At 43.2% G+C, this 9,879-nt stretch overlaps 1 protein-coding gene across 1 annotated transcript in view; it reads right to left on the bottom strand.

Moving 5' to 3' along the window:
• Positions 1–278: 278 nt before the first annotated feature.
• The window catches only part of AGPS (alkylglycerone phosphate synthase), a 78,209-nt gene continuing 68,608 nt past the window's right edge, over positions 279–9,879 (bottom strand). The window contains exon 20 of the mRNA XM_060256993.1: positions 279–4,817. Coding sequence (XP_060112976.1) covers positions 4,696–4,817 — 122 coding nt within the window. The 3' untranslated portion in view covers positions 279–4,695. The remainder of the gene's footprint in view (positions 4,818–9,879) is intronic.

The raw sequence follows: 9,879 nt of genomic DNA, 5'->3' as shown, positions 1-9,879 counted from the left end.
GCATTGCTGAATTAGAGTATTAGGTTGAAGAGTGGAGACCCAACTTCAAAACCCCATTTGGCTAGGTTACTGTGAGTCAGGCATTTAGCCTAACCTCCTTCACAAGGTTGTTGTAAGGAGGTAATGGAGAACCATGTATGCTATCCTGAACTCCTTGGTAGAGGGGCAGGATAAAGATGCTACAAACTGGTTATGCAATATTACTTTGTATGGTTGCTTTATATTGCTGCTTCAACCTTCCATGCAAAATTGTATTTGAATGAAGTAAACACAACTGGTAATTTAAAAAAAGTATTAATTTAATCAGCTCAAGAGGAGAAAATTTAGCACCATTCTATTTAGCAAGCATCACTTTCAACTTCATTACTATAATTGTACAATTAGCATCAGTATATGATACAACTTAAGTTTTCTCCTAATTACATAAAATTGTGTATGCTTTGATTGGTTAGTATTAATGCGGAAGAGCTGCTTAATTTGATACTCTAATTCAGCGTAGAATAAGAGGCACATTTTATATAAAGTGTCATTACATTGAAAACTCTGCAAACACTGGCTTTTCATCACTTTTCCAACTTGAAGGGGAAGAAGTCTTGTGAAATTTCTTAGAAGTTACACCCAAATTGCTATAAAAGTAAACAGTGCAAAGACGTTTAATGTCACAAATTTACAGACCTGCATTTGGCCAAAGAAGAAATTAACAGAACTTCAGTCACAACCTAAAGCACTACTTCAAGCACACAGACAGCAGAATTGTCAATTTCTTTCAAACTTCCTTTTGAACTTTCTTTCAACTTTCAAAAGGCAGATTGCCATGTGGGATAACAGAAGGTTGCTATGTTTGGAGAGGGGGGGGGGAGGCCTACACAAAAGTCAACCAGTCCTTTGCATTCCGGCTCTTGTTTTTAGCTTAAAGCAAGCACAGTGAGTTAACAATGTGAACAAAAACCTGGCCAAGCTTGCTTTAAAACAGCCTGTGTTCTTCCTGCAGAAGATGTCCACCAGCAAAGCTCCCTCTTGAAACAGAAAGTGAAGCAATACTAGGATCCAGGGAGCTTTTTTAGGCTGGCCAGTAGAATTAACTTTTTCCAACGGCCTACTTTCACAACTTTCTGCAGCTGCTTTGGATAGTCTCTTCACTTCTGAATACAGCACTGGTGGGTGTGGGGAAGGCTACTGCCCCATCCCTGACCCCGGGCTAGAAAATCTTGTCCCCCAGATGTGAAGAACCCATTCAGCACCAGCATATTAGCTGGGAGTCCCAGGGAGCTCCATACAGAATCCTTCACATACTGTTAAACACTGGGAGGGACCAATGGCCAGCCACACCAGACTGGGTGCTGCTTTTGGTTTGCTAATAACAACCCTCAGCAACCAACCCCCCCCCCCCCAGTGATGCTTCTTGAACACTGCCATTTTGTGTAGCGGCATGCCAGGCAGGCTGAAAAGCAAGGGTCCTCGATCTTTTTTGAGCCTGTAGGCACCTCTGGGATTTTGACACAGGGAGTTGCTACAAAATGGCTGCTGCAGGAAGTGGAGCCAGCCACGAAATTGGCTGCTGTGGCTTACTTTCAGCCAAGCAGTGAATATCCTGTGCTGTGGTGCTGCCAAAGCAATGTGCTTAAAAATCTGCACAGCCAATGAGAAGCCTTGCTGTAGAAAAGTCCCACTCAACCCTGCCACTTTCTAAGAACACTTGGTGGGCACCGCGAAAGGTGTCAACAGACACCCTGGCACCATGTTTAGGGATTCCTGCTCTAAAGTATGGCTAACTCCTAAAACAAAATGGTTGCTGGGTGTTTCTAAAACCAGAGCATACATGTGCTTCTATTTGCGTTTCTGACAGCTTTTTTTGGCCAGCATCAGATGCTGCTCCAGAGGTCATCCCCAACTTAAAGGAGTAGCCGCTAAAAGAATGCCAGAGTAGAGGTAGTAGAGGTAGGAAGATGGGGGGTGGGGGGAAGAGAACATCTGCTTTACATGCAGAAGGTCCCTGGCTCAAACTCGGGCATCTTTAGTTTAAAAGGGTCGAGTGATGTGAAACAGCTCTCCCTGCGAAAGTTGACTCTGACACACCAAAGGCTGGATTCTGCACATGGCAGCTATCATGCGTTCCAAAGTCCTGCTCCAGGCCAAGATGTGCACGCAGCTCCTGGGAAACCACCCAATGAATGCTAAAAGATCTGCAGCTGTGGTGAAAAGACAACCATCACAGCGGTACTTTTGTAGATTACCTGTATATTCTTTGCTATTATTTTTATCCCACCGGAATGCCATGAACACACAGTCAATAACTTCCCATTTGGTAAATTTGCATTTTATCTTTAATGAGCATTTCACTTTTTTGAGCTAGCACTCAACTTGGGTATGCTTTACAGGTGCTTTTGCTAATGGCTCTGAACAGTTAAATTTTTTTTCCAAGGAAGGAACCAGAATCAGTTTTAGCAAAATAGACAAAAGCAACTTACAATTTGTTCACAGTAATCTGCATTGTGTCTTATCCTTCACGCCTGTCCATTTCTGCAAGCCCCACAATTACTTTTGCTAGATACGAGAGTATTAACATGACACAAGTTCATACTTCATGATCTGGACGCTCCCCGTTATCTAGCTATTTATCGATTTACGAAAATACAGCCCTCCCCCAAGTACTACCTCCCACGGTGCAATTTCCAGTAACACCACCAAAAGATTAGGAAACCGCCATCAGTAAGACAAATAAATTAAGCACCATAGATGAACTTGCATGACTTGGAGAAACACAACCTTGCTCAGAGTGAGTAAAAATAAGGAATTTTTTGCTTTAATTCTATTAAAAAAGGCAGCCCCCCCCCCGAAAAAAATGCACGTTGCTCCTAGAATTTTGTGCTCCATAGGCACATGAACATGCTCAATTTCAACAAAAAAAAAAGCTAAATATTCCTGGTGTCCAAATGAGAAACGAGATCAACTCAGATTAAAAGGATATACAGTACACAGTCAAAAGCAGGTATGTTCTGTCAGTCTTAATGTCTACTCTGCCTTCAGCAAAAATTCCTTGGAACAAACATGCTGATTTTTCCCCCCTCTCATGGATTAAGAGGGCTTTCCGGAGTGCAGTTACAATTTCAAGTCCAGCAGACCATGAGCAGTTGGGATGGGATGTTGTGCGTGTCCATTTTAAAGGTGCTTTTTAGGGTATAAAAAAGTAGAACCTTGGCCATATACAGAATTTGAGCTTTTTGACACTAAAAAGCTGAGCAGGTTAAAATTAAAGCATCGAATCCACAGTACGGTTAAGGAAACCTTCCTGCTTTCGCCTTCTGTCTGCTGTGCTTCATTAGAGTCAGGGGACTCCCAAGACTCTGCATTCAGGACAGGGGAATGGGCAAACATTGCCTCTTCAAATGTTTGGAGATCTGGATCCAACCTGGACAGTTTTGTGGCCAAGTTAGCGTGGTACAATGTACATATTAAAAATTCCTACTTGCAGCTAGCAAAAATTAACCAGTGAATTAAGCTTACAGTTCAAGTAACATTTAGATATTCTTGTTTAAGACTACTTCAGACATAGAATGTATTCTAATCTGTCCCCCTCTCCGCCCTATATTGTTGACAGCAATTATTTACTATGGGCAAAATACATAATTGAAATCAGTTGGACTTAGAAAGAGCTTAATTTTGAAAACACTGGGTATGATCTAGACAAGGGACAGACAAAACTAAGCTGACATTCTGCATTGCCCTTTAAAATCGTAAAAGGAAGCCAATTTGTTTTAAGGACTGACTCCCCCCCCCACTCCCACTGTGAAAAGGGATTAACTGTATTATATACCGCATTAAGGTAGGTTTCATTTTAATGCTCACTAACACTCTTTTTAGTTCAACGTCCTAGCTATATGGAAGAACTGATTAGGTTTATGGCTAGTTAATTACAGTCACGAGACTACTCAGCCCAAGTTGTTGCCGACTTGGAATGTCTGAAACGTCGGAGTGGCTCTGAACCTGACAGGCTTTTCTGAGAAGTGCCTTCTAAAAAGAAACTTAGACATTTTATCAGGACAAAATTATGAAAGCCCAATATATTTTATGTGGTAAAGATTTCTACCCCTCAATGCCCAAAATAACCATTTGTTCTTCTGGTGTCCATCAGTTTTGTTCCAGATATTGCAATTCAGACTCCAGTTGTTAGGTGATGTTTTTAGCACTGCCAGATGGGAAGGACTGGCAAAGCACTCCCAAGCACAAGTCTGCTTAAAAAACAACCAGCTAACCAACCACCACCACCAAAGGACCTTATCCATTTGCTTAACCTTTCACTAATAACAGCGCTGTCTTTTCACTTGTGTCCCAGGATTGTTATTTCGATAAAGAAGGGCTTCCTATGACAGAAACATCAAGAGTCAGCCGCGGGTATTCTTGCAATAAAATACGTCGTGGTGGGAAAGAGCCAAAATGGGTTCACCCAAAGTTGCATTCTCAGATCAACTGACCCTTAGCACATTCGGTTGGGTTTGAAACATCTGGAAGGAGCTTGGATAGTCCCTGTTACGACTAACCGGACGAACCTATTCGACCAAAGGAACTAAAGATGGAAAAAGCAAGTTTTGAAATTGGGTCCATGCTATATTTGTTACCAGGACCGCTGTGAGACTCAAAACCATTAATATAGATATTCGCACGTGTATCATTCTGAATACAGACAGGGAAAGAGGTTTATAAAAGATTCCGGTTTCCAAAGATGTTATTGGGGTCCACGTATTGTTTGAGAGATTTCAGCATTCCAAAGCCAACGTCGGAAACGCTCTCCTTCAGCCAGTGCTTCCGTAACTTGCCCACTGGAGAAGAAAGGAGGAGGGGAGGGAGAAAGCAAGTCTTTAATATTCATCATAATAGCAGGAGCCAATCAATCTTGTGACCATGAATGAACAAACACTGGGTGATAAATGCTTTTATTCAAAAATGAGAAATGTTTTGCTTTGTTTGATTTATTGAGCCCACCAGACTATCAAGCTCATTAAACTCAAGAGTACTCCCAGAGGAAGCCCACACTGCCTACTCTCTTTACAAAACTATGAAATTTAGATAAAGTTTAAACCAAGACCGTGCGTCACATTAAAAATAATTACACGTAGCTCAAACTCTCTCAACAAGATGCTCTGGCAGGTTTGAACAGCAACGGTGATCCTAAATTCAAAAAATTCCAAAGAATGTGTTTGCAAGACTTTAAAACCAACACCAACTCTTTTTAGATCAACATGGAACCCAACATACTGGACATAGCTTCAGATTACGTTCAGAGAAGATAAGCCCAATGAGTAAGACTCACAAGTGATCGGTCAAGTTTAACCACATGTACATACTCAAGGCCAATGTTCCCTCTAAGCTGCAAAGTCTTGTGAGCAAAAATTCTTTGTGAGCTACTAGTATCAAAGTTGTGAGCTACTGGCATTAAAGTTGTGAGCAACTGCATAAATTATTCTGCTCTGGGGTCATCCTTCCTGAGTTGAGACAAAAAATGTGTGAGCTGGAGGCTAAGAAAATCTGTGAGCTAGCTCACGCTGACTCAGCTTAGAAGGAACACTGCTCAAGGCTACTCTGGAAATCGCCACAAAGCCATCACAACAGACCATGCCCTACAATCTGGTTAATCGCAAATAATGCAGATTCAATTTTCTGATTTTATGGACAACCTATGTTATTTTTTTAAAGAGTAGGTTTTTATATAAAGTGGCTGTTTACTGTCAGAGCCACCCAAGTATTTAACTCTTAGACCAAGGCAAAGAACAGTTTTTCAACCTCAGGCATGACCAATTTGTATGAGGCAATTTGCATCTCCTGGGCCTGACTCTCCAAAGTATTTGTGGCTGCGTTCAAGCCATCTTGCCCGCCCCTGCTCTCATGGTAGCTAAACTGCCAACAGAATAATGAATGATGAGGGACGCCTGATGGAGAGCAGAGTGTTTTTGTTCCTCCCCTCTGAGGAATACAAGCAGGCTGCGGAACTGGCTGAAAAGAAACTAATCGAAACTAAGCCCTGAAAAGAAAGCGGCGATGCTGGCTGGGAAAGGTGGAGGTCTTGAAGGACACTGTTCTCCCCACTTCTAACAGCATTCAACCGACCTTTGCCGACTCAGTTGAGCCTGGGGGTTATACTGGATCCAGCTTTATCCCTGAAGGAGCAAGTTAATACAGCTGAAAGAAAAGGTTTTCTATCAACTCAACCTAGTCCGCAAAACGGCACCTTACCTTGATATGGCTGACCTGGATCCATATCACAACAACATTAAGAGCAGGGGCGGAATTCTAGCAGGAGCTTCTTTGCATAATAGGCCACACATTCCTGGTGTAGCCAATCCTCCAAGAGCTTACAAGGCTCTTTTCTGTAAGCTCTTGGAGGATTGGCTACATCAAGGGGGTGTGGCCTAATATGCAAAGCAGCTCCTGCTAGAATTCCACCCCTGATTAAGAGTATATTACTGTAATAATATAATATATAATATATGTAAGGATATTATAGCTTTAGAGAAGGTGCAGAGAAGGGCAACTAGAATGATTAAAGGGCTGGAGCACTTTCCCTATGAAGAAAGGTTGAAACGCTTGGGACTCTTTAGCTTGGAGAAACGTCGACTGCGGGGTGACATGATAGAGGTTTACAAGATAATGCATGGAATGGAGAAAGTAGAGAAAGAAGTACTTTTCTCCCTTTCTCACAATACAAGAACTCGTGGGCATTCGATGAAATTGCTGAGCAGACAGGTTAAGACGGATAAAAGGAAGTACTTCTTCACCCAAAGGGTGATTAACATGTGGAATTCACTGCCACAGGAGGTGGTGGCGGCCACAAGTATAGCCACCTTCAAGAGGGGTTTAGATAAAAATATGGAGCACAGGTCCATCAGTGGCTATTAGCCACAGTGTATGGAGCACAGGTCCATCAGTGGCTATTAGCCACAGTGTATGTGTGTATATAACATTTTTTGCCACTGTGTGACACAGAGTGTTGGACTTGATGGGCCGTTGGCCTGATCCAACATGGCTTCTCTTATGTTCTTAATACACTGTACCTTGATTTCCCTTCAAAATCAACTCAGAAACTCCAGCTGGTCCAAAATGCTGCAGCTCAGTTACTATTGGAAGATAGATGGAACGAGCAGGTTGCTCCCATTCTATTGATGCTCCATTGGCTTCACATTTGTTACTGGGCTCAGTTTAAAGTATTGGCTATCAGATACAAAGCCCTTCATAACCATGACCCTTTACTTTCCAGGACTGCCTCTCTCGCTTATGCTCTGCTATGGCAACATCACTTGAGCCAGCAGGAGCTTCGGTGGTGCCAACGGGCAAAATCAACAACTGTTCATCCCCACGCTTTCTCCATTGTGGCTCCCATCCTACGGAATGGCCTGCCCGAGGTCAGGAAAGCTCTCACTCCCCTGGCTTTCTGCAAACTATGTACAATGGAATTATTCAAGGGGTCTTTTCCGCCCAGGTGACAGGGCTGCACTGGACAAAATGGTTCACAAACGTACTTGGAGAAATTATTTGGGACTGTGGTCTATACTGCTGTGTACAGTACAGACTGTAAGGACGGTTCTGTTATGTAATTTTTGTACTGCTTAATGTGTCCTGTTACTACTTATGCTATGCTTCAGTTCTTTCTGGTGGTTGCAGACCAGGGGTGGCTCTTCCACACATACTGTGTGGCTCTCAAAGCCCCCACTGCCATGTCAGCCAGCTCGGAGAAGACATTTCTCTCTTTAAATCACTCCTCCAAGCCAACCCAGCAAGTGGCTTTTAAAGTTAAAGTTGCTTTCTTTCTACCTCCCCTCCCCCCCAAAAAAAATCTATTTGTCTTGCTTTCCTTCCAGCTCTCAAATATCTGATGTTTATTCTCTGTGGCTCTCATGTTAAGCAAGTTTGGCAATCTCTGTTCGAGACTGCTAAAACCCTAATGGCATTGTTTAATGCCCCATTTTGTTGATTATACTGACATTATGTGTAAATCACCTTCAAGTCCCTGTGAGAAAGTTGGACTATAAATATAACATGAACAGAAAAAAGCTAAAATGTAAGAGAAAAAAGCCTGACATGTTAAATGACTGGGAGAAACAGAAGCAAAAGGACAAATACTGAAGTCAACCAAAACTTGAAAGCCTAGCTTGTACTTGTGTGCACGCTTTCTACTTGAATATGAAATTTCATGTACATTTTTTAAAAAGCAACATGCATTTCTCCTGCAACTCCATTCCTACTCTCCCTGATCACAGGGGCATGTTCGCCACTGAAATTCTAAGGAGGGCCGAACGCCGCAACTCCAGCCAACCACGTTCCAGCTAACGAGACAACGCACAGCCAATGCCATTATCTGCCGTGATTAGCAAAGCTGTTTTCAGCGAGCTTCTCCTGTGGTTATAGATGTAATTGTCTCCAGAAAGACTGAAAAAACAACTGGCCCAACAAGATGGAGCACATTAAAGCCGCAGCAGGATGTCTGACAGCCAGAGTGCCTGTCCCCCCCGCCTGCCACCTCCCCTCATAACTTAGTCCCACGAGGAACTGAACTGTCTGAGCAGCCACCAAACAGCCATCGCATACTTAATGAAGTCGCTCGCCAAGTGCTCGAAAACAGAAGGTGCTGGGAGTGCATCATTAGTTCTGTCAGAGTGATAATTTACACATCTATCTTGTCACATTTTCTATGCTTTATACTTCTACAATAATAAATCTAACGTACATTTGATTAGTGAACCAGAAAAGGTTTGGGGTTTTTTATATTTAAAAAAAAGCTGTACAGGAGACCCTGGTGGTCCTTCGTGAACATGTTTGGTTAAAAAAAATAATAACAATTAACCCCTTTATGGTATTGGGTTGCAAGTTCTTGGTTGCCACAGTGTGTGTGAGGAAAGGAAAGGTCCCCAGTGCAAGCACCAGTCGTTTCCGACTCTGGGGTGACGTTGCTCTCACAATGTTTTCACGGCAGACTTTTTATGGGATGGTTTGCCATTGCCTTCCCCAGTCATCTATGCTTTCCTCCCAGCAAGCTGGGTACTCATTTTACCGACCTCGGAAGGATGGAAGGCTGAGTCAACCTCGAGAGGGCTACCTGAAAACCCAGCTTCCACCAGGGATCAAACTCAGGTCGTGAGCAGAGCTTAGGACTGCAATACTGCAGCTTTAACACTATGCGCCACAAGGCTCTTTGTGTGTGAGACACAGACCTAATTACTGCAGCTTTGAAGACTGAAGGGCCTAAACTTAAGCCCAGGAGTACCTTACAGACCCCAACAAGGTTTTCAGGGTATACATTTTTCGTGAGTCAAAGCTCCCTCCCTCCAACAGATGACTCTTGAAGGCCTGGAGCTTTGAAAACCTTCCTCTGCCACAAAATCCTTCTGACAGAAGAGCCCTGCTGGATCATACCTGTGGTCCATCTAGTCCAGCACTGTGTCTCACACAGTGGCCAGGCAGTTCCTCTGGAGGGCCAACAATAGGGCATAGAAGCCAAAACCTTCCCCGGATGTTGCCTTCCGGCTCTGGGATTCAGAGGATTAGTACCTCTGAATGTGGCAATTCTCCTCAGTCATGATTATGGGCTAATAGCCACTGATAGATTCATGGAAGGTACCGTAAAGTCTATCTAATCCCCTTTTAATGCTGTTTATTTTTGTAGTCATCACTACATCCTCTGGCAGCAAGTTCCACATTTTAATAACACTGTGCAAAGTAGTAGCGAAGGAGGATCTTCCACTGGTGAAAGGATCTTTGAGCCAGAAGCACAGCTGTTAGGGGCATAACATTCCTGGACCCAACTCGAAGGGTTATGCTTGCTCTCCAAACCAGAACTGGAAACTCACTTCAAAAGACACAGGTTTGGTGGCCAGCTTTCCAACAATGCCT

Source organism: Heteronotia binoei, chromosome 16 (genome assembly GCF_032191835.1).
Source record: "Heteronotia binoei isolate CCM8104 ecotype False Entrance Well chromosome 16, APGP_CSIRO_Hbin_v1, whole genome shotgun sequence".
Taxonomy (NCBI): Eukaryota; Metazoa; Chordata; class Lepidosauria; order Squamata; family Gekkonidae; genus Heteronotia; species Heteronotia binoei.
The sequence above is the reverse complement of the archived record's forward strand: the minus strand, read 5'-3'. Positions and strand labels throughout refer to the sequence as shown.